Source organism: Podarcis tiliguerta, assembly GCF_965153285.1.
Source record: "Podarcis tiliguerta genome assembly, chromosome: 1".
Taxonomy (NCBI): Eukaryota; Metazoa; Chordata; class Lepidosauria; order Squamata; family Lacertidae; genus Podarcis; species Podarcis tiliguerta.
This window is the reverse complement of record NC_139534.1, coordinates 358,878-384,297: the sequence shown is the minus strand read 5'-3', so window position 1 is coordinate 384,297 and position 25,420 is coordinate 358,878. Positions and strand designations below refer to the sequence as shown.

Sequence of the window (25,420 nt, the reverse complement as noted above, 5' to 3'; positions counted from 1 at the left end):
ACTGTCATAAGATTTTTGAACAGTTGTGTATGTTATTTTAGGTGATTTGGTTATTTTAAAAAATTTGACAGGAGAGCACTGACCCTCAAACATTAACCCTGGATCTAATTCCTGGAGAAGTGTGAGTCAGATGGATAACAAAAACCCTTTCCCAATTTCTGTCCAGCCTGCCTGTTGCCAGCAGCAAGGAATCGGCAACACCTCTGAGCAGTGGTCAGGAGGAAGAATTTGCTCCACAAATGCAGATTCAAGGGGCACAGAAAGTTCAAACTACTGCAAGGTCTTGTGAAAGCCTGATTTAGAAATACAGTGCCCCTTGATTTAGAAATACAGCAAGCTCTTCAACTGGCATGGCAGAGGCACACAGGAAAGGTTCTTTTCCATCTCAGCTCCGACCTACGAGTCTGAATAAACCTGCATGATTCAGGCCTTTATCTCCTCATTTTCATCTGGACAGGAATTCTAACCATTCACATAGAACCATTCACAGCCCTTGGGAGTCACCACACCCACAAATTTATCGTTAGATGCCCCATTTTGTCTCACATCCTGTTCCAAAGCCTGAGATCCATTTTTACAGCATAGTTTGATTCTAGCGTTTGATTCTTACCTGCCCCTGTAAAGGAACTCGCCCTAAAGTATCAAAGTTCATAAAGAGTTTATTTAAAAGCTTTCCAGCTTTTGCACCCTATTCTCAATTCTCAGCTGACTTCTCAGCAGAATCCAGTGCATCTCCTGCACCTGCAACTAGAGCCAGAAGCAGTAGCAGCCATCGCCTGGGGGTTCGGGGAGTCCTGGCCTGTGAGGGGCTTAACATCAAGCTGCTTCAGCAACCTTTCTGGACCAAGATTATTTCTTTGGGCACCTGCTATGGCTCAAAGATTCAGCAGCACAGTGGTGGTTGGAACATCTGAGGACTTGCAGGGAGGGGTGGAAGGTTCTAGAACCTTTGCTACCTCTGTGCTTCCTACATCCGCCACTGGAGCCAGAATCTGTGAGGGTCAGGGGCTATAGCAGTTTCTCAGTGAGAGACAAACACCCGAATTTTTCAACTGCCAGTTCAAGGCCTGGAGTTTTCAGTTGCAGAGTGGCAGCTGGAGAACTAGGGAAGAGAAAACCTTTGTACACTTTTGCTAATAACCAGTGCACTATGGTCTACCTCTTGCATTTTAATGATATTGCAAACCACCCTGCACTTTATTCTTAGACCATATACTCCAATCCACAGTTAAGCCTTCAAAACATTCTACTATATAAAACCAATGCTGGGGGGGGGTGCAGTGTTTAAAGTTTTTTTTTCCTCCTGTGCTTCTTTCACTAGGTTACTTCCTTCCTGTGCTCATGACATCTTATGCAACTGGAGTTATGAGGCTGATTATATGCAATTTCCTGAAAGGTTTATGAAAATTCATGTATACCTCAGAGGCTATTATCCTCTGCATACATGTGCATAACTTTCAATAATAATTCAGTCCCTAGGGGACCAATTCTGCCATCTTTCTTCACTCCAAATTCCCTTTGAAGTATATAGGACATGACACAGGCAGTGGAACTTTTAAGTTTAGTATGCACATAGAAAAAACCCATTAGATAGATAGATAGATAGATAGATAGATAAGACTGCAGCAATGCAGGCAAGGAAGTCTGGGCTGAACCCCCAGGCACAGGCCCCAGTCATTATACAGATAGACTATATTTCTAAAGCTTCTGAAAAGATTTAGTTAATCACACTCAATTGGTTTCCTGAAGTCTGGTTTGACCAGGTAAAAGAGTAATCCCCTGGGAAGTGCCCAGTTCACATCTCACCTCAACTACAAAGCCACCTCTTGGGCTGTGCAATATGGGAATTATAAAACCGACCTCCCTGACAGAACTTGCAAGTCTTGGTGACAATGTATTGTTATCATCGTGTTTCTATGTGGTCTTTCCTTCAGGAAGCTCAATGGCATTAGGCTGTGAAAAGGTGCCTGGCCCAAGGTCAACTAGTGAGTTTTGTAGCTTCCTGAGGGCTTTGAACTTGGGTCTCCCTGCACTATTAACAACGACACCACCATGGCTCTTTGTGAAATGCTTTGGGCACTGATATGTGCCCAATAACTGCTAAGTATTATTATTGTTCATTTCAAATGACAGGTCCATTTCCATTCCACTCCAGCTGTAAACTGAAAGTTGCTCAGGGAGAGTAGGGTGGCTTCAAAGGTTAAGGTACTACAGGATTCTATGTTCAGTCTTCAACATCTGCCATTCAAAGGATCAGGGAGCAGGTGATGTGAAAGGCCTCTGCCTGACACTCTGGAGGATTTTGTCCTGGCCTTCGAACTGAACTGAACACCCTAGAGAACCAAAGCCAGGCTACACGAACCATAGACTGATACAAATCCATATATTCTAATCTCTTGCTTGAGAGATGGCAACTGAGTGTATCACTTGTACCAAATAAGTCCCTCACATATCCCAAGCCAAAGGAAACATCATGCTAAAAGGCCAACTAGATGTTATGCTAAGATGACATCAGCAACCATCTCCCTACATGATATTCTGTCTTTCCCAAACTCCACTGCACATCATTGGCTGCTGCTGAGGAGTGGGAAACACAAAGCACTGTGATGTCAGGGTACAGCTAAGTTCCACAAGCCATTGTTATATAGGAAGACGGTGCAGCTAAATGCACAGTTGCTGTTTTCAGCAGTAACTGCACGTCTTGATTCTTAAAAATCCACGGTTCATTCTCACATTGGCAATCCTTTGAACACATTTTTGGCCACTTCTGAAAACTTGTGGATATGTGTTGTTGCTGTGATTAATATGAGAATCTGGGTCTGAGGAAGACCTGGTGTTGTAGCATCATCTTTGGCAGTGCCAGCTGCCTTGTAGCCAATTCTCTGTACTAATATAAAAACGTTTGCAGATTGGCAGGCACTGGTGTCATTTACACTACCAGATGGAGAGATAGGCGATATCTTTTATAATAGGGAAAGTGTTCTTTTCGCCACACAAGCTTGTATAGCACAGTTTCTGCTACTGTCCTGTTAACATATGAAGGGCAATCCTCATAACAGATCCCCATAGTGGGATTTGTTATCTCTAGAGGTTTTGTTTAGCTCACAGATCTCTCAATGAAAATAAGCATATTCCACTGATGGGATACATTTCCTTCTTTGGAATTAGTAGGGCATTGAGACACATCTCTTCATTTCCATAACAAGGAGGGGTGGGAGGGAAATAAAGATAAAATAAGGCTTGGCACACGTTGCAAAAATTCCCAATTACATTCCTTGGGACATCTTGGAAATCATTCATGCCGCCAGGTTGCTTCTGAATGCCCTTCCCTGCAGTGTTTTCTGTTCCTGATGGATAGCATGCTAAATTACTTCTGAAACCTATCAGACATGCCCAAGAGCAAGCAGCCTTAAAATTTTGCCAAGAATTGAATATTTTTACCCAGCAACCCCTTAAGAAGGAAAACAGGCAATTCTCTCCTGTTTAAGATCACAAGATGTACAGCCTCCTTGGCTTTTAGCCCCATATAAAACCAATTAAAAACTTCTGGAGGCACAAATTGCAAGCTTGGCTGCAATGCCACAGTGTGAGGTACGATTCCCCAAGGAGACGAGGGAAAGTGCAAGATTCTCTTTGGTCTCTCCTGTCCCATTTTACTTGCTATGTACAAAGTCGCAATAGTCATGCTCAGCTGAATCACATAGTGTGCCTTTTGCTGAGGTGTACGACTGCAAAATACTGGAGTAGGGTCTGATTGGTTTTTGAATACAACATTATCTGCATGAAGATAGCTAAGATGTCAGAGTGACGAGAGCAATGCCAACTGTCCTAGGGCATGGGATTTTAATGCTGGGGACCATTCAAACAGGCAATCCTCAACTCACACTCTCAAGTGATGCACAATCCAGCAAGAGGTAAACCATGTGATTTGGATGGTAATATAGTCTGGCTCTGAGCAAGGAGATATTTCCTACTATGTAACAGTGGCAGCTTAGAAATTGTCTCTCTTGGATGCAGAGTATCCAAGAGTATTAAAAGAACTGGCAGATGTGATCTCAGAACCACTGGCAGTCATCTTTGAGAATTCCTGGAGAACAGGCGAAGTCCCGGCAGACTGGAGGAGGGCAAATGTTGTCCCTATTTTCAAAAAGGGGGAAAGAGAGGACCCAAATAATTACCACCCAGTCAGTCTGACATCAATACCAGGGAAGATTCTGGAGCAGATCATTAAGCAAACAGTCTGTGAGCACCTAGAAAGGAATGCTGTGATCACCAATAGTCAGCATGGATTTCTGAAAAATAAGTCATGTCAGACTAACCTGATCTCGTTTTTTGACAGAATTACAAGCCTGGTAGATGAAGGGAACGCAGCAAATGTAGCCTACCTTGATTTCAGCAAGGCATTTGACAAGGTGCCCCATGATATTCTTGTAAAGAAGCTGGTAAAATGCGGTCTTGACTATGCTACCACTCAGTGGATTTGTAACTGGCTGACTGACCGGACCCTAATAATAATAATAATAATAATAATAATAATAATAATAATAATAATAATAATAATAATAATAATTTATTTATACCCCGCCCATCTGGCTGGGTTTCCCCAGCCACTCTGGGCGGCTTCCAAAAGAATATTAAAATACTGTGATACATCAAACATTAAAAGCTCCCCTAAACAGGGCTGCCTTCAGATGTCTTCTAAAAGTCTGGTAGTTGTTGTTCTCTTTGACATCTGGTGGGAGGGCGTTCCACAGGGAGGGCGCCACTACCGAGAAGGCCCTCTGCCTGGTTCCCTGTAACTTGGCTTCTCGCAATGAGGGAACCGCCAGAAGGCTCTCGGTGCTGGACCTCAGTGTCCGGGTAGAGCGATGGGGGTGGAGACGCTCCTTCAGGTATACTGGACCGAGGCCGTTTAGGGCTTTAAAGGTCAGCACCAACACTTTGAATTGTGCTCGGAAACGTACTGGGAGCCAATGTAGGTCTTTCAAGACCGGTGTTATATGGTCTCGGCGGCTGCTCCCAGTCACCAGTCTGGCTGCTGCATTCTGGATTAGTTGTAGTTTCCGGGTCACCTTCAAAGGTAGCCCCACGTAGAGCGCATTGCAGTAGTCCAAGCGGGAGATAACCAGAGCATGCACCACTCTGGCGAGGCAGTCCGTGGGCAGATAGGGTCTCAGCCTACGTACCAGATGGAGCTGGTACACAGCTGCCCTGGACACGGATTTAACCTGTGCCTCCATGGACAGCTGTGAGTCCAAAATGACTCCCAGGCTGCACACCTGGTCCTTCAGGGGCACAGTTACCCCATTCAGGACCAGGGAATCCTCCACACCTGCCCACCTACTGTCCCCCAGAAACAGTACTTCTGTCTTGTCAGGATTCAATCTCAATCTGTTTGCCGCCATCCATCCTCCAACCGCCTCCAGACACTCACACAGGACCGTCACCGCCTTCACTGGTTCTGATTTGAAAGAGAGGTAGAGCTGGGTATCATCCGCATACTGATGAACACCCAGCCCAAACCTCCTGATGATCTCTCCCAGCGGCTGCATATAGATGTTGAAAAGCATGGGGGAGAGGACAGAACCCTGAGGCACCCCACAAGTGAGAGCCCAGGGGTCTGAACACTCATCCCCCACCACCAATTTCTGAAAACGGCCCAGGAGGAAGGAGCGGAACCACTGTATGACAGTACCCCCAGCTCCCAGCCCCGCAAGACGGTCCAGAAGGATGTTATGGTCGATGGTATCAAACGCCGCTGAGAGATCCAGCAGAACTAGGAAACAGCTCTCACCTTTGTCCCTAGCCCGCCGGAGATCATCAACCAGTGCGACCAAGGCAGTTTCAGCCCCGTGATGAGGCCTGAATCCCGACTGGAAGGGATCCAAATGGTCCGCTTCTTCCAGGCGTGCCTGGAGTTGTTCAGCAACCACTCGCTCAATCACCTTGCCCAAGAATGGAAGATTTGAGACTGGGCGATAGTTGGCCATCGTGGCCGCATCTAAAGATGGTTTTTTAAGAAGCGGTTTAATAACCGCCTCTTTCAGCGGGTCTGGGAAGACTCCCTCACGGAGGGAAGCATTCACCACCCCACGAAGCCCATCGCCCAGCCCTTCCCGGCTAGCTTTTATAAGCCAGGATGGGCAAGGATCCAGGAGACAGGTGGTTGGTTTCACTCGTCCAAGCAGCCTGTCCACATCCTCGGAGGTAACAGATTGGAATTGATCCCACGCAATTTGACTAGACAGGACTCTAGCACTCTCCCGCCCCGGCCTTGCTCCCACGGTGGCATCTACCTCTTCCCGAATCTGAGCGACTTTATCTGCAAAAAACTTTGCAAAATCATTGCAGGAGATCATGTGGCCCGTACTGGGCCCCAATGTAGCAGGTGGTTCCGCTAAATTGCGGACCACCTGAAAAAGTCTCCTGCTGCTGTTTTCTGCAGATGCAATAGAGGCGGTGAAGAAAGTCTTCTTCGCCGTCGCTACTGCCACTTGGTAGGCTCGACATTGAGCTCTAACCTGTGTCCGGTCAGCTTCAGAATGGGTCCTCCGCCACCGGCGCTCTAGCCGTCTCAACGATTGTTTCATTGCCCTCAGATCCGTGGAAAACCACGGGGCTGTCCGGGCTCCATGCAATCGGAGAGGGCGCTTCAGAGCCAAACAGTCAATAGCCCTGGTTAACTCCACATTCCAGCGGGCCACCAGGGAATCAGCTGAAAGGCCATCAACATGGGATAAAACATCCCCTACTACTCTCTGGAAACCATTTGGATCCATTAAGTGGCGGGGGCGGACCATCCGAATCGGTCCCACCTCCCTGCAGAGGGGAAGGGTCGCGGAGAAGTCAAGTTGCACCAGGAAGTGGTCTGACCATGGCACTTATTTTGTTTCGCTTTTACTTAGTGTCAGATCACCAACATCCATGGAGGTAAACACCAGGTCCAAGGCATGTCCACGGCTATGGGTTGGGCCAAACTTATTCAGGGACAGCCCCATGGAGGCCATGCTTTCCACAAAGTCCCGAGCGGCCCCTTGTAAGGTCGTGTCGGCATGGATATTAAAGTCCCCTAGGACAACCAAACTAGGTGTCTCCAGGAGAACATCCGCCACAACCTGAAGCAGCTCGGGCAGGGAATCCTTGGTGCAGCGGGGAGGTCGGTACACCAGAAGGAATCCTGTACTGCCCCTATTGCCCAACTTCCAGAACATGCACTCAGAGAACTGGGTCTTCCCAATAGGACGCCTGGTGCAAACTAATGACTTCCTAAAAATCACTGCAACCCCCCCTCCCCGCCCACACGGCCTGGGTTGCTGTGCGTAAGAGAAACCTGGTGGACAAGCAGCGGCAAGAACAGGCCCATCTGCTTCATCCAACCAAGTCTCTGTTACACATGCCAGGTCAAATCCTCCATCCATGATCAAGTCATGGATTGCAGTGGTTTTATGAATCATTGACCTAGCATTGCACAGCAGCACCTTCAGGTCATGTGGGTATCCCTTGCTGATTCTAGTATCCGTCCGGTCAGGACCAGACCCAGAGGCAGGGATAGTCCTCAGACAATGACTAAACCTGCCTCCTCTGTAATGACAAGGTCTGGTCTTAGCGTAACTCCTCCTCCTACCCTGCTCCTATCCATGATCACTGAGATCATCAATGGTTCCTCTTCATCCTGGAGAAGAGTGACTAGTGGGGTGCCACAGGGTTCTGTCTTGGGCCCGGTCTTATTCAACATCTTTATCAACGACTTGGATGATGGACTCAAGGGCATCCTGATCAAATTTGCAGATGACACCAAACTGGGAGGGGTGGCTAACACCCCAGAGGACAGGATCACACTTCAAAACGACCTTGACAGATTAGAGAACTGGGCCAAAACAAACAAGATGAATTTTAACAGGGAGAAATGTAAGGTATTGCACTTGGGCAAAAAAAATGAGAGGCACAAATACAAGATGGGTGACACATGGCTTGAGAGCAGTACATGTGAAAAGGATCTAGGAGTCTTGGTTGACCACAAACTTGACATGAGCCAACAGTGTGCCGCGGCAGCTAAAAAGCCAATGCAATTCTGGGCTGCATCAATAGGAGTATAGCATCTAGATCAAGGGAAGTAATAGTGCCACTGTATTCTGCTCTGGTCAGACCTCACCTGGAGTACTGTGTCCAGTTCTGGGCACCACAGTTCAAGAAGGACACTGACAAACTGGAACGTGTCCAGAGGAGGGCAACCAAAATGGTCAAAGGCCTGGAAACGATGCCTTATGAGGAACGGCTAAGGGAGCTGGGCATGTTTAGCCTGAAGAAGAGGAGGTTAAGGGGTGATATGATAGCCATGTTCAAATACATTAGGAAGAACTTCCTGAAAGTAAGAGCTGTTCGACAGTGGAATTTGCTGCCAAGGAGTGTGGTGGAGTCTCCTTCTTTGGAGGTCTTTAAGCAGAGGCTTGACAACCATATGTCAGGAGTGCTCTGATGGTGTTTCCTGCTTGGCAGGGGGTTGGACTCGATGGCCCTTGTGGTCTCTTCCAACTCTATGATTCTATGAACCTGTAGTTCCTCAATGCCAATGTGGAAGATGCACTCTGTACTCAACCATGTATAGAGGACCTCAGTGAGAACTAGGCTATGGTGTCATAGGCACCCTCCTAATGGTGAGAGGAGACTTAGGGCGTGTCTACTTTCTATTTGTCCCAGGCCTAGAAAGCATGGGGCTGAGTGGTTTTGCCTTTGCCGCACCACTTTCCCCTGTAAAACCTGCTCTTTAATGCTTAATTGGTGAGAATACTTGGGGGAGCCAGTTGTCATGACGCCAGAGCTTTTAGACACAGGGAAAACTCTCTCAGAATCATCATATCCTCACACACTTCTCTTTGGCCTTCCCCTGCACATTCAAGCACTATGCACGCTCCTTTGTTGCTGGGGTTGTTTCTTGGCAGTATGAGGGAAGGATAGACATCCCACACCCAGGGCAATTTTGGAGGCTTGTTCTACCCTCCTGCCACTTTTTCTACAAGAATACAAGGTCTCTATTATTGGAAAAATCTACTTTCCAGCCCTCCACATTTAGGTGTTTAGAATCCCCACACATGAACATCCCACTATTCCTGTTCCATGAGGCTCACACAGCAGAACCCCTTTGAAGCAGGCAAGTCCAGGCAAAGTCTACCCAAAGCAGTCAGGAGCCTGAGCTATTGATCATGCTACATTTGTAGAGAGCTGTGGCCTCATGTAGGCTAGCAAGAGCCAAGTTGGCTCTGCTTCCTTGTGGAAGTGCCTATGCTGACTTAAAAGGCCTGGAAACGATGCCTTATGAGGAAAGGCTAAGGGAGCTGGGCATGTTTAGCCTGGAGAAGAGGAGGTTAAGGGGTGATATGATAGCCATGTTCAAATATATGAAGGGATGTCACATGGAGGAGGGAGAAAGGTTGTTTTCTGCTGCTCCAGAGAAGCGGACACGGAGCAATGGATCCAAACTACAAGAAAGAAGATTCCACCTAAACATTAGGAAGAACTTCCTGACAGTAAGAGCTGTTTGACAGTGGAATTTGCTGCCAAGGAGTGTGGTGGAGTCTCCTTCTTTGGAGGTCTTTAAGCAGAGGCTTGACAACCATATGTCAGGAGTGCTCTGATGGTGTTTCCTGCTTGGCAGGGGGTTGGACTCGATGGCCCTTGTGGTCTCTTCCAACTCTATGATTCTATGATTCTATGATTCTAAAAGGCCTTTGTCGATCTTGTAGTCACTGATTTGTACGCTGCGGAGCAGACGTGGATACTACTCAGGACTCAGCTTTCCCACTTTCCTCAGACTTGGAGGGTTATAGCCTCACTCTGAGAAGGGTCAGATTGTACCTCCATTCCGCTTTTTGTACCTTACTCGGTGTAGTATGAGGGGCCAGATGCAGGGATCATGACACATTTTACAAATAGATAAACAGATATTCCTACCATATAGAACCACATGCAAGTTTCATGGAGAAGCACAGTGATCTGGAATGGATCCTGGCTAATCCTGCCCATTCTGTCACCTTTCCTTCAATGCAAATCATTTTCAGCGACTGTGTTTTCACACAGTATTAAAACACAAAATACTAAAACATAAAAGTTTGATCTAATAAAGAATGCAATTTACCTATTGAGCAATCCTAATCATTTTTACTTGAGAGTTCCCACAGTTTGCAGTGGACCTTACTCACTAGTAAGTAAGTATGTTTAGGATTGGAGTCTGAATTATTGGGGTGTACTTTACAACTGCAGTATTTGAAGGAACTGACCTATCCACATTTAATTAAAATAATATTATATTATTGAACATTTATTTGCTTTCCTTGACTGGGCTTTCTAAGGCTCTGTTTTGTAAATACACCAGGTAGCTGCTCCTCTTATCTGGCCCTTGCCTTAATACAAAAATATTCCGATGGCATGTAACAAATATATATAACAGGCATTTTTTCATTCAGAAGCACTTCAATGATATAAAAAAGATAAAATTATAGTTGTTTTGAAAATATGTTTGTTCAGTCCACAGAAAGCAGCAGTAGTACATTTGATAAAAACATAACCCCCTCTCCAAAAAAAGCCCTAACCTAAAAAGGCTTTGTTAAAACCCCAGAACTGACAAGTTTCCATCCTTCTTGGTAAGGAGATTTGAAGGAAGAGATCCGCATTTGTATCTACCTTCTCCACTTTACTCCTCTCTATGAGACCCTGCATTCTGCTTACAGTGATAATGCCTGAAACATTGGCTGTTATTGGAACAGAAGCCTTACCTGTCCCCCTTTAGGCTGATATCTGATGTTCTCTGTTGACCCAATTTTGGACCTGACATTCTTGAGATCAGGGAGAGGCTGGTTAATGAGCCGTAGTTGCTTCGGGGTAGCTGGAGATTTTGGAGGTGTGCGTATGATGGCAACTTTCTTCTCAGTGGACACCAGAATACCAGATTTGGGAGTACCTGGTGTATGGGGGGTTCTGGGGTAGCTGGGGGTCCCAGGAGTGCCCGGGGTACGGGAGGAATAGCTAGGTGGTGTCCCAGGAGTTATGGCAGTGGAACCCGGTGTAGTTGGGGTTGATGTGCCACTCTTTCCTGTCCGGCTTCGAATAGGCTCTGATCCTGTATTGGGGAAAAATTAAACCATGTTGCTGATATTTTCATGGAGCAGAGGACATCTATCTTATATTTCATGAGGGCACTTTGCAGATTATTTACTCTGCCGTGTTTCTGAATGCCATAAAGAAACGTGAGAATGAGCAATAACTTGCTAAATGAGAGCACTATGATATTCAAATCAGTTAATGTTCAAAGAAGGTAATTTAAAACCAACAAGGTTAGAGATACTAAAATAATTATTGCATGGTTCCTAGATCACAGGCTTACGGAGAAATCTATTATAAAAGAATACACGTATTACTGCTGACCTGAACAATTTTGCAGACATATGGTACCATCCTGTGTGGCACTGCATCACCTCTGCTTGCCCATTTTTCCTAGCTTGCTTTACCTGCCTGCCTGCCTGCCTGCTTACCTACCCATTTCATTTCATCTATGGGTTTTGAATGTTTGTGTCATTTGTACTGATACTGTTTTAGTGATTTAGTTGTATTTGTATATTCTGCCGGTAAATTCTACTGAATTCCCTCATTTTTTGTATTATTATTTAATATCATACAGATACAGTGGTACCTTGGTTCTCAAACGCCTTGGTACTAAAACAACTTGGAACCGAAAGACCGCAAACCTGGAAGTAAGTCTTCAAGTTTGCAAACTTTTCTCGGAAGCTGAACGTGCTCTCTTTGACTGTTACAATTCCGTTTTGAGTGCCACACTTCCGTTTTGAGTGTTAAGCTGAGATCTGTCTGTTTTCGCTATTTTGTGTTTTTGTTTTTGCGGCTCTTTTTTGTTTTGTTTTTGTGACTGTATGGAACCCAGTTCAGCTGCTGATTGATTACACTGGTCAACAACAAATTTGTTGTCTGCGTTTTTTCAGCTGATTTAGGATGAATCTGATGCGCTGAATCCAAAAATCACATTGGTTTTGCTCAATCAGGTCAAGTTTTTGAGCTATGGCCACATGTCTTTTTTTTACGTTTTTGTTCACATGTACGCTTGTGTGGAGCATTTTAGAAGAAGTTGGTGGGGGTAAAATGCCTTGTCAAATAATTGTTTTGATTGGAAATGATTATTTTAATGACAAGAAGTATTCAGGTCCGATAGTTCTGGGTGATTATGTCAAAAAGGGATCAGTTTGAAGTCATAAAACCTCGAAATCTTCCATAAATTGGTCCAGCAAAGCATAAAGTTGGAGGATCAAAACTAAGTTAATGGGGCAGCGGCCCCACGAAGTTTCCTGATCTTCAATCAGCACGTCGTCCTGTAGCTCATTGTGATGAAATTCCAGTGCCTATCTTTGGAGAACTTCCTGACATTAGTGATGAAGATGCCTCCAGTGTTGAAGGACATGAAGAAGAAGAAGTGGTTCTTGAAGATGATGCTCCACATCCATTTTCCCAAAAGGAATTGAATGATCTAGTTCGCGACCTCAGCTTGTCAAAGGACTTTGCCGAACTGTTGGCATCCAGATTGAAGGGGGAAAACCTCCTCTCTGACAGTGCTCACATCAGCTTCTTGCGCAACAGGCATCAAGAGTACCTCCATCTTTTCTCGGAAGAGAAGGACTTGGTGTACTTTGCAGATATTGCGCAGCTTCTGCTCAAGCTTGGAGTGCCACAGTACGAACCCAAAGATTGGAGACTGTTCATTGACAGCAGCAAGCGATCTATACCCCTGGCTCACTCGAGTACACTGAAGGAGAACTATGAAGCGGTGAAGTATGTGCTGGAGAAAATTGGTTATGATCAGCATAAGTGGTTTATTTGTGTTGACCTGAAGATGGTGAACTTTTTGTTGGGACAACTGTCTGGCTTCACGAAGTACCCATGTTTTCTGTGCATGTGGGATAGTAGGGACCGTGCTCAGCATTACACGAAGGAGGACTGGCCTGTGCGGGAGGAATTGGTGCCTTGCAAAGAAAGGAACGTCATCAATGACCCTCTGGTGGACAGAGACAGAATACTCTTCCCACCGCTGCACATCAAGCTCGGCTTAATCAAGCAGTTCACCAAGGTTCTGGACAATAATGGTGACTGCTTCATTTACTTGTGCCAGGCTTTTCCAGGATTGACCATGGAGAAGTTGAAAGCTGGCATCTTTGACGGTCCTCAGATCCGTCAGCTCATCAGAGATCCAGAGTTCGGAAACTCAATGAACGAAGTGGAACTGGAAGTGTGGAAGGCATTTGTTCTGGTAGTGAAGAACTTTCTTGGCAACAATAAGGCCAGAAACTACGCAGAACTTGTCACCAACATGCTGACTGCTTTCAGAAACCTGGGCTGCAACATGAGCGTCAAGATGCACTACCTATTTTCACATATGGACCGGTTTCCTGAGAACCTGGGTTCAATGAGTGACGAGCAGGGGGAGAGATTCCATCAGGACATGAAAGAGATGGAGACCAGGTATCAGGGTCGCTGGGATGCAGTCATGATGGCTGACTACTGTTGGACTCTGAAGAGAGACCTCCGTGCTGCTGAGCATTCCAGGAGTTCCAAGAAACAAAAGTTCAAGCCCTGAAGTTTGAAAAATGGTGAAGCAAGATGCAATTTATGTGTACTTACCTTTATCAATGCCCACCATTCAGTTTACAGAAAACCTGACCTGATGGAGAGAAACGGATGCCATTTCCTGATTCAGCAGTGCAAAAATACCCTAAATCAGTTGTAGAAATCTAGACAACCAACATTCAAAAAGTAAAAAATTGTTGCCCAGTGTTATGTGACTGCAGTACATTGTTTATTGCTTTCATTTTATGGATTAATGGTCTCATTAGATAGTAAAATTCATGTAAAATTGCTGTTTTAGGGGTTGTTGTTAAAACAGATTAATCCATTTTGCATTATTTTCTATGGGAAAGCTTGCTTTGGCTTTGGAGTGCTTTGGTTTTGGAACGGACTTCCGGAATGGATTAAGTTTGGGATCACCTTACCCCACATGTGCCTACACAACCACTTTGATCAATGGAATTTGCACGACTACAGGTGCCACATAGTACTTATTCAGCACCTGTAAGACCTCGATCATTTAGTGCAGCAGCACCTGCACTTTGGAACTCCCTGCCTATTGAGATCAAGCAGACGCCTTCACTGTACTATTTTGAGACCTATTCAAAACATTATTGCACAGACAAGCCCACCCAGGTTCACCCATGCTTCTACTTATCCAAGTAGTTTTCTCCTTGTCCTGCTCCTTCCCCAGGGAAAACCTGCTCTTTAGTGATAAATCGGAATAAACAACAATCTGGGGTGGAAACCTTCAGATTTCCCCTGCATAAAGCAGAGGTTGTGTGGATAAGCCCATAGTTGAGGTAATTTTAACCTGTTTTAGTATTTTAGTATTTTAACACTTCTATGTTTTAAAGTGTGGTTATAATTTTTTCTTGATTTTATGGTTTTATCTTTTTTTGTAAACCACTTTGAGGTTTTTTACAATTAAGTGGTGTATAAATTTTATGAAATAACTAAATAATATATTAATATATTTTTAAATACTATCTACCTCTCTATCTCTCTATTCTTGCAAATTCAACAAGAATGTGGCCTAAGTAGATCTTAAACTCCTTACAAGGTTAACTTAATATCCTCAAAGGAATATAAATAAGAACCTAACTTCTTCTCAGAGTAGAGTCACTGAAATTAATTTGTTAGTCATAGCCATTCATTTCTATGGGTCTACTCTGACTAAAACTTGGTTGAAAATAAAGGATGTTTCCCCACTCTTCACTACTAAATAATCATTATACACGCACTAGTATTTACAAGGTTTCTAACAGCAGGACTGAACATTTTCTTGTATCTTATTCTTACACCAATACTGTACACTACAAACATGCTCCAACTTTCAGTAAACAATTGTCTAATCTCCCTCCTTTTAATGATCTTAGTTAATTTAACCATATTTACTAACTCCCATGTCCTCATAATTCACTTGTCCAATGTGGGCATTCATTGTTGCTTTTCCAGGTTAAAACAAATTCTCTTATATGTATTATATTTGGTTGATGGGTGGCCTAGAAATGGAAATTAACAGGATGCTTTATCTGACTTACCAAAATCTGCTAGTAATGTAAAACACAAAAATAATCTGATGTGGGGGAAACGGAGGAAGCTATCAAAGCAATAAAACAGAGATGAAGAATTCTTTTTTTTTTGGGGGGGGGGGACTTGAGCTCCCATCAACCCCAGGCAGAGGAGCCACTGGTACAGGATGATGGGAGTAGTAGTTGGGCAAAGGTTATCCATCCTTGATACGAGATTGCTTGGGTGGCAGTATGTAAGATATCCCTGCTTATGTACAAGCAGTACTTTGATTCCTGTGCCGCAGCAAGGTTTGTAGGTCTGCGTATTTTTCAGTGAATCTTCACTTTAGTTAATGAGAGTAAATAGCACAGAAAAGGAAAAGGAATGTTTTTCTAAAGCTCCTTTGCTTAAGGCAACTGAACAACTTTACCAAACTGGATCTGTTTTAAAACATGTTGACCATAACTCTGTTATGAGAGCAGAAATGCAAGTGAGTAAAATAATGCCAATGTCATTTTAGCATGTGAGGCTAAGGCACGTGGGTGGCGCTGTGGGTTAAACCACAGAGCCTAGGGCTTGCCAATCAGAAAGTCGGCAGTTCAAATCCCCGCAACGGGGTGAGCTCCCGTTGCTCGGTCCCTGCTCTTGCCAACCTAGCAGTTTGAAAGCACGAAGTGCAAGTAGATAAATAGGTACCGCTCCAGCGGGAAGGAAAAACAGTGTTTCCATGTGCTGCTCTGGTTTGCCAGAAGCAGCTTAGCTTTGCTGGCCACGTGACCTGGAAGCTGTACACCAGCTCCCTTGGCCAATAAAGCGAGATGAGCGCTGCTACCCCAGAGTCAACTGCGACTGGACCTAAATGTCAGGGGTCCCTTTACCTTTAAGAAGAGGCTGCAAATTCAGTTACTCCAAGCTATGCAGCTCAATTCAGTGCACGTTTCCTAAAAAGCAAGTCCCACTTTGTGAAATGGAACTTCCAAGTCATTATTAACACTTAACAGGTATACGGTTGTACACCTGCAATCCCAAGCACATTCACAAGGAATAAACTAATGGCATTTACTTATTCAGATTTTCGCCTACTTCACCCTATGTTACCTCCTTAACTCACTTTATTCTCACAGCAATACAGAAGACCAGTCTAGCATCTATTTCCAGGTCCATACACTATGGAGCAGTTGCAGCAACAGTGTCTCCCCCCCCCCTCCAACAGTTTATGTAGCTTTCCCTGACGGAATGCACACATGCAGATGGAGACTACGCCTGCGTGGAAACTTCCTCTGCTCACCCCCTTTCAATCTGCTTCTGGTTCTGGGGCACAGTGGTGCAGGAGAGGGTGAAGCACCGGTCCTTCACTTGCCTGACCTGCCTCTTCCTCCTCTTCTCCCAACCCATCCTGTGCTCTACCCTCCAGTGCTGACGCATCCCCTGCCTCTGATTCTTGCCTTCTGACTGGTACAGGTCCTCACAAGCCACTGCCTTCCAATCCCAAGTCAGACTCCAGCCCCCGTTTTCCCGGTGCACACTCGCCAGCGTCCTGCCAGTCCCTGACATGATGGAAGGGATGGGATGGTGGATAGGTTGTAGGTGGTTCAGTATTAAGCTAAGGGGCATTCTGGGGTGTTGGTGTAAATGAGTGGAGAGAACGTTCAGGAGAAATGTTGTGTGTTAGGGAAACCAGGATGCTGAGCAAGAGCTTCGGGGTAAGAGTAGAGGGGGATATGAGAGTGTGTAAATTGTATGTACAAAACTCTGGCGACCAGCATACATTTTTTCTGTTGTAATTTGTAAATAGTATAAGAGGGTGTATTATACTGTATCATTTTGATATGCACAGAGACCTCAAGAGATTCACACAAAGTGCACCTGCAGGCTAAAGAAAATGTGGAGGGGGAGTTAGAGGGTACAGAAACCTACTGGTGGTCCGTCGCATTGATGAAGAGATGGTGCTGTTCAGGGAGAAAGAATTTTCATCTCGTTCTCTGTCTCCTGACAGGCCCCTCCGGGTGGGTAGAATAGAGGAAGGTCTTGGTAAAGAGGAACGCTTTTCTGGACTCTTGGTTACACCGTCCTAGGAGAAACAATAGAAATTGGGTTTTTTTACTTTTACTTTTTTAAAAAAACGGGTAAAATGCAGTTGTTGTGATGACATTTAATTTTCCAGCAGTTTCTCCCCAGCAAGAGCTTCAAACTATGTCAAGGTAAGGAAGATCAGATCAAGCCTAGACAGATTAATTTCCAGCCCCCATGCACCTAGAGGTGAGATTATTACCTCCAGAGGGGATCCAACATGGATTTAATTTTGCTTACAGCATACCAAAGTGAGATGATACAGGCAAAACTGAGTAATTTGGCAGGCTGGGGTAGGGGAGTATAGCTGATTTTAGTTTGGCTATGACTACACTAGTATCAGTCTCAGGTCTGCAGCGAAAAGTTGAAAGGACACCCCCACCTGTAATATTTAGGCCTCATCCTATTGTAGTCTTATGGCAAAAAGCTTATTAGGTTTGTGAACTTTGGTTTGAACCAACTAACAGTTTTTAAGAGTGGTTAAAGTGGTATGACAGAGACATCACTGCCTTTTTGCGTGCATGCATTTCTTTGGCAACAGTTGCCCTTAATCAAATGGTGCTTGCGTGTTTTTGAGAAAAAAATGTTTTAAAATGTTTTAAAGTTTGCAAAACTTGCTTAACCGAGGCAATAATAACTGAACACACTACCTCCAGCACTGAAAAGTATAATGTTTCTCCAGCCTAAATGGGATTTATAATGGATGGATTCCTAGGCTTTTAATCAAACCCTGGGAAGGGAAGCATTCCAGTTCAGGATAGGAGCTAATTATGGGCCCTGTAATAAGAAAGGCAATATCTGACAATGTTTTTTCTTGAATTCAACAGGGGGAAGTTTGTTCACTCCTGCTCTACAGCTCTTTTGTCAGTGTGAACTATTTGTGTTCAGGAGAAGGGCAAGGGGAAGAGAGTGTAAGCAAACAGATCAGAATCCACCTCTGGCCCTTTCGTTGCTATCACTGACTACATTTACTCTGCTGCCTTACCTGAGCATCTGTTTTTGAATATGGCAAGCAGTCTCTTGGGCCTGCAGAAGAGGGCCTGGCAAAATAATTGTCTGCATCAAGCAAAGCTTTTTTAGTAGAAGTTAATGAGCAAGCTGAGCTGGGTCTTGGAGGAAGCAATGACTTTGCTCTAACCTTTGAGGCAGGAATCTTTGACAAAGAAGAAGTCTAGTCATGAGAAAACAAACAGAAGGAACACAACGTGAACATGGACAATGGTGTAAACAGAAAATGCATGCAATATGGAAAACAAACTGCAAAACAAAACTTCTTTTTAAAAAATCACCATGTGTGCATATCCTAAGGTACACATGTATAAATGAGGCTGTTTTATTGCTTTTTTAAAAAGTAATGTGAATAAAGAGATTGGGAATATTTTTCAGATTTCAAACATGATCTTTTACTGTTCTTCATAAGCATAAGATATGGTCAGGCCACTGGTTCATCTAAGGCTGTCCACTTTGCTGGGCTTAGGGTGGGATTATCTCAGCTCCGCTATCTGAGAGATCTCCAAGTGTCCTGATTTTCCAGGGACAGTCCTGGAATTACAAAAGCCACCCAAGCTACTGATTTGATCTCAGAATGTCCCCATTTTCCCTGCTAGAGCATGAGCCAGCGCTTAATCTGAGCAATGGTGATGGTGGTGGCAGAGAGGAAGCATCCCGTGGCCCCTCCTGAAAAGCAGGTGAGGAGGAGAAGAGGCTGCAGCCGCCAAGGCCCAGCCTCAGGTGACATGCCGGCTCTGGGGGGCAGGCAGAGGGCAGGGCTGCCCAGGGCAGGAAGAAAAAGGAAGCAGAGCAGAGTGCAAGGAGTCTTGATATGGGGAGTCAAGGAGGGTCACTTGGGGGAGAGTGAGAACTGTCCCTATTTTCATCTGAGGGATGTTGGAGGGTATGTAAGAAGAGTCTGTACCAAAGGCTGAAGTTGGGCATTCAAAGCAAATGCTCCACCTACTGGGCCACAGTCTTTCTCCAGGCCCAGGCTGATAAAAAACTTTATTACTAATGATTGTAACATTTAGTTTCAAGTTATTGTTATCTTCAGGATGCCCAAATTGCTAGAAGCTGCATCAGAAATACGCGTGTGTGTGTGTGTGTGTGTGTTTGTTTTTTAAATATGGACAAGAAGTGACAACCTAACATACAAACCACTTTGGGAGTGGACACTGATTTTTAATATGTAAAAATGTAAATAAATGAAGTGTTTCTGCTTTTTAGTGCCAAAATGGATTAAATTTCATATTTTCTAGTTCAACTCAATTATGCTTTAGGCCTACTAAATAAAAGCTGATAAAATTTGAAAGAACTCCCTTGCCGCGGATGAAATGCTGATTAATTTTTTAAAACTTTTCGATTTTCCCGTCAAAATTCCTACTAGGTATTATTTTCTTTATGTCAATGACAGAACACTTCTGTTGGTAGAAATCTGAAGATATTGGACAATGATGATGACAGAATTTGAGAATGTAAATGCAAAAACTGAAAATGTATACACATCTACAGATGAAACGACAAACACTAAAGACAAAGTCTTAAAGAAACAGCAGCAGCAACACTGTTATCCACCACCAGAGTCATCAAGTAGAATCCCATTTCAGTTTTATGTATCTATATCTATATATAGACACCACTTTAAACATGCTGTGTTTTTGCAAATGCAAAACGCAGGTACAGCTCATTTCCTCATTGCTGCAAATGCAGAACGCAGGTCCGGCTCATTTCCACCCAGCCATCCACAGAAGAAGAGATGTGTATGCAGTCATGTATGTACAATTTTTTAAAATCTGATCCCATTGAGATCCCTATATGAAATTTTGCAGGTAGCTTTTGAAATATTAAATAATCAATACATTTTTGGAATTTTTAAATCATACTAATTTTTAAAAAGATGGAGCCAGCTTGTTTTCTCCTGCTCTGGAGGGTAAGACTCAAACCAATGGATTCAAGTTACAAGAAAGGAGATTCCAACTAAACATAAGGAAGAACCTTCTGAAGGCAAGAACTGTTTGACAGTGGAATGGACTCCCCCAGAAGGCTGTGGACTCTCCTTCCTTGGAGGTTTTTAAGCAGAGGTTGGATGGTCATCTGTCAGGGATGTTTTAGCTGAGATTCCTGCATTGCAATGGGTTGGACTAGTTGAACCTTCCAACTCTATGATTCTATAGAAAGCCATATGATGTTTTCTGACCTGTTCGGGGAAGTTTTTAATGTGTGACATCTCAGTGTATTTTTGGTCTTTGTGGAAGCCGCCCAGAGTGGCTGGGGAAACCCAGCCAGATGGGCGGGGTACAAATAATAAATTATTACTATTATTATTATTATTATTATTATTATTATTATTATTAGGAATAAGTGGCTTTGTTAAGCCTTCATAGCTAAGAGCGAAGGATGGGACCTGCCCTCCACGACTTGATCCCCTTTCAGAGCAATTTAAGGCAAAGAGACTTTGTCCCCCTTTAGAGCCATGTAAGGCACCACAACTTTTGGCAGCAATTCTGTACATTAATTATATGTTAATTATGCATTGTTAATTGGTACCTTGGCAGTCTCTGTGGTCCAAAAGCCCAATAATTTGTTTCAACATGACTGAACATGAGCATAATTTAATATGTTCTAGAAAGTTGTGACCTTTAAATAAGGTGTCCAAAGTTTAGTTAAACACACACACACACACACAACCAAACCTTTAAAGGGGGCAGAGCAGCCATGTTTCTTTATTCACGGGTCTGTCCTATTTACACGCAAGGGAGAGATGGTGAGGTGGGCCTTATTTTTCTAACTAAAGGAGCATGTGGGACGGTCTGAATGTTGTCACTTCTGTCATCTTAGGTGGCTGATTTAGGCCACCTTCCTCTCCAGTCCAGCTCACCTCATGTCAGGCCAGGAGAAAAATGCCTGCAGTGGCAGCATAAGATGAAAGCGCGGAGGAGTTCAGCTTTTGGCAATCTGAATGCACCATTTGTTTTGTTTTGTGTGTATATATATATATATATATATATATATATATATATATAATAAGACACCCCTCATTTATTTGAGAATGTACTTAGAAAAAGGGAAATCTTTTTGCAGTGGTTGTTCCCCAAGATTTTTCCTCAGACAAAATAAAAGTTTATGCTAAAAATGGGCGAGAAATATCAGGTTTTTTAAATAAAACTTTGGGGACTCAGGGAAATTATATATATATATTACTACTGAGATACTCGCGCACCTCAAAATAGAAGGGGTGACAACTACAGGTGATATCCAAGTAACTCATGCTCAGAGTAAACCCATTAAAATCAATAAACCTAAGTCAGTTGATTTCAATGGACACATTCTGAGTGTGACTAATGTTAGCTAACACCCCTATTTTTGGACAATGGAATTGCAAAGTGTATATTTTCTTTTAACAATTCAGCAAAATGACACAAGCGAGAACTTTCATTAACATTGCTCCATTGAGTCATCAATTTATCACAAATCTGGCTCTGGCTCTAAGCATTTAACAATATTGATTCTTAATGGAGTTCAGAAACTTTAAATCCACATATATAGGTACTTGTTAATTAGCAGCCTACATCCCATTTTCCAGTTGATTTTCATTGTGCAGAGAGATAAACATGTGAAGGGGGTGGGGCGACAACTGTCTGTACAGCACACTAGCGAAAGAAGCTATGATGTCCTTTTTTTACAGGAGTACCTATTTGCAAAACAGCAATGAAATAGCTCCCTGTTAGAATGGTGTACTTTGAATTACGGTTCTCTCTCACTCTATGGCTGTCAGCTGAATAAATGGATGAACTGCCACCCAGCTCAACCCCCCACAAGCAAACCCCATCCACTCTTTTGCATTGATTCCCTCACAGCCAAATACTACTTTCTCTCCCCTCATGATTTTTCCTCTCATTGTTCCTTTCTCTTTTCCTCCCTGCTGCCTATGAACATGCTATTACAACAGGGGGGGAAAAAAGGACAGGGGAGGTGGAAGGCTAGACAGGATGAGGTAGGAATCACAATGCATGCTGGTTTCTTAGAAATAGCCAAAAATGTGTAGTGTATTCCATTATATCTACAGTTCCTCCTTCTCTCCGTTCACGCTGTGGCCAGAGTTTTTAAACAGTTGAGAGGTATAAGTAGAGAGACGGGAATGAGTCTTTCTTCATTTTTCCTTCTCTCTCCTTCAAACCTGCCCCATTTCAAGCTTTGCTACCTGAAATGCCTCTTCATGGGGTGGTGGGAGAGGTGATGAGGGAGGAAATAATGAGGGTTGGCAACCAGTAGCCAAGTGGCCACTCTGCCTGTTAAGGTTGCTGCACTAAGACCTTGGATAAAGTCCACTTGGTCCCTGGCCACGCAGGCATTTGAGGAGGATAGGTTGCTGATGCAACGCACTGTGACTAGGCAACCACACGATTCTTTCCGCTGAAAACAATCACCTTGTGAAAGGGATGTGGACACAAACTCGCAGTTCTACTGAACTCATGAGACTTAATCCAAGGATCAAGGATGTGTGACAATAGCTCCAATTGGTTAATGGGTACCTGCATTCCCATCCATACAAACAGATGCACAGGAAAGTGTATCATGCAGGGTTGTCCATGCACTTGACCCTTGTGACTCAGGAGGTCTGCACTTGTATACAACTAGGTCAGTAGTTCTAGCATGCATGTTAGCATGGTATACTGGTTTACATGCTTGGAAACTCGAATGTTGCCTCTGTTATTTCACCTAGGCACTGAGAATATTCTGTTCTTTAGGGATGTAGGAACTGAGAGCACAATACGCTGCTGCCATGAAAGATACACCAGTGGAACTCCCCTGATATTGCCAAAACGGGGCAGAGCTGTGGGGGGAATATGGATGGCACACTGAAGGGAGCACATTTATGCTGTATCCTGCATTCCTTTGATACACAGCCATGCCCTAATGGTGTAAATTTACACCAGCCCTGACGTGGCAGCCCCAGACCTTGATTTTACCAGGACAAGAATAAGCTTTTAAAAAATGAGCAGCCCCTACATAAATGGCTGTCCCCATGCGTCAGCCATGTCACCGTGATAGAGCACAGGATATTGTGTAAGTTAGCACAGGATATCCTTCATTTAAGATGACCACAATTCAGTATGTGACATGGGGATACACCTCTCTGGATCTGAACCAGAGATCTCCAGTATATAAAGCATAAGCTCCTTCGACAATTGCTCTGCTCCTAGTGTCTATGACTGGGACTTGAAGCTAGGGCAAATGTCATGTGCTGTTTCTGATTGCTGAAAAGAACTGCTCGGTGGTGCTTGCAGTCTTGGGGGCACCCTCTCTTCTGCCACCAACATGGCATTTCCCCTACATGAATGTAAAGACTGAGTGAGGACATATCTTCCCCTTTCCTCTAGTGGGCTTCAAATACCTGTCTCTTGCTTCCCAGTCTCATGCATGCCCTATGGAGTGAGCCACTGGAGGTGGTTGCTGCTTCAGTGTGCATCTTGATCTACTGCAGCGGTTCTCAACCTGTGGGTCCCCAGATGTTGTTGGACTACAACTCAAAACATCCCTGAGCTCTGGCCTTGCTAGTTAGGGGTGATGTGAGTTCAGCAACATCTGGGGACCCGCAGGCTGAGAAAGGCTGATCTGTCGGCTGCTTCTGGATGTGACTTGCACCACTCTCCCAGGAGAGCTGTGCATGCTTTCTGAAGAACCCTTGAGCAGCAAGCTATGTGGTAGCTGCACTGTGTGCTTTCTCCTCACTGGCCTTGGTCAAACAGATTCCTCACTGGCCTTGCAGACAACTTCATTGTCCAGAAAGTGGGAGAAGCAACAAGAGGAACAGCCATTTTAGATCTGGTCCTAACCAATGTTGATGACCTGGTTAGTGGAATAGAAGTGGAAGGATCATTAGGCGCGAGTGATCATGCTCTTCTGAAGTTTACTATACAGCGGAAAGGAGCAGCCAAGCATACTAGGACTCAATTTCTTGACTTTAAGAAAGCCGACTTCATAAAACTTAGGGAAGTGCTGGGTGAGATCCCATGGACAGCAATACTAAAAGGAAAGGGAGTTCATGATGGCTGGGAGTTTGTTAAGAGGGAGATAGTAAAAGCACAACTTCAGGCAATACCAATGAGACGGAAACACGGAAGGTGCCTTAAGAAGCCAGGGTGGCTATCTAAAGAACTTTTAACTGAGTTAAGATTAAAAAAGAATGTGTACAAAAAATGGAAAAGGGGGGAAACCACCAAAGAGGAATTCAAACAAATAGCCAGCACGTGTAGACACAAAGTCAGAAAAGCTAAAGCACAGAATGAACTCAGGCTTGCTAGAGAGGTTAAAAGCAACAAAAAAGGCTTTTATGGGTATGTCCGTAGCAAAAGGAAGAACAAAGAAACAGTGGGGTCACTCAGAGGAGAAGATGGTGAAATGCAAACAGGGGACACAGAAAGGGCTGAACTCCTCAATGCCTTCTTTGCCTCAGTCTTCTCCGATAAGGAAAACAATGCCCGACCTGAAGAATTTTGAGCAAAAGATTCAGCAGAGGAAACACAGCCCAGAATAACTAAGGAGATAGTACAAGAATGCTTGGCTAGTTTAGATGTAGTCAAGTCTCTAGGGCCAGATGAACTGCATCCAAGAGTATTAAAAGAACTGGCAGATGTGATCTCAGAACCACTGGCAGTCATCTTTGAGAATTCCTGGAGAACAGGCGAAGTCCCGGCAGACTGGAGGAGGGCAAATGTTGTCCCTATTTTCAAAAAGGGGAAAAGAGAGGACCCAAATAATTATCGCCCAGTCAGTCTGACATCAATATCAGGGAAGATTCTGGAGCAGATCATTAAGCAAACAGTCTGTGAGCACCTAGAAAGGAATGCTGTGATCACCAATAGTCAGCATGGATTTCTGAAAAATAAGTCATGTCAGACTAACCTGATCTCGTTTTTTGACAGAATTACAAGCCTGGTAGATGAAGGAACGCAGTGGATGTAGCCTACCTTGATTTCAGCAAGGCATTTGACAAGGTGCCCCATGATATTCTTGTAAAGAAGCTGGTAAAATGCGGTTGTCAGGGGTTCAGGAGCAGAGGCACAGGAAAGGGAGGAAATGGAGAGCGAGGAGGAGGAGTCCGAAGGAAATGTCAGCGATGACAGCGGTCCGAGGTCTCTGAGTCTTTCCAGCGAATCGGAAGATTCACAGAAAGAGGCTCCCATGGTCAGAGCAAGGGGGGTTCCAAGGGGGACACCCCAGG

General features: G+C 44.3%; 1 protein-coding gene across 4 annotated transcripts in view; it reads right to left on the bottom strand.

The window, feature by feature from the left end:
* The window catches only part of MAP2 (microtubule associated protein 2), a 311,076-nt gene that overhangs the window by 11,818 nt on the left and 273,838 nt on the right, over nt 1-25,420 (bottom strand). For all 4 annotated transcript variants that reach the window (XM_083399684.1, XM_083399682.1, XM_083399685.1 and 1 more), the window contains 3 exons: nt 18,188-18,373; nt 17,050-17,203; nt 10,770-11,113 (listed from right to left, as the gene is read on the bottom strand). In XM_083399684.1, the coding sequence (XP_083255810.1) occupies nt 10,770-11,113; nt 17,050-17,203; nt 18,188-18,373 (684 nt within the window). The remainder of the gene's footprint in view (nt 1-10,769; nt 11,114-17,049; nt 17,204-18,187; nt 18,374-25,420) is intronic.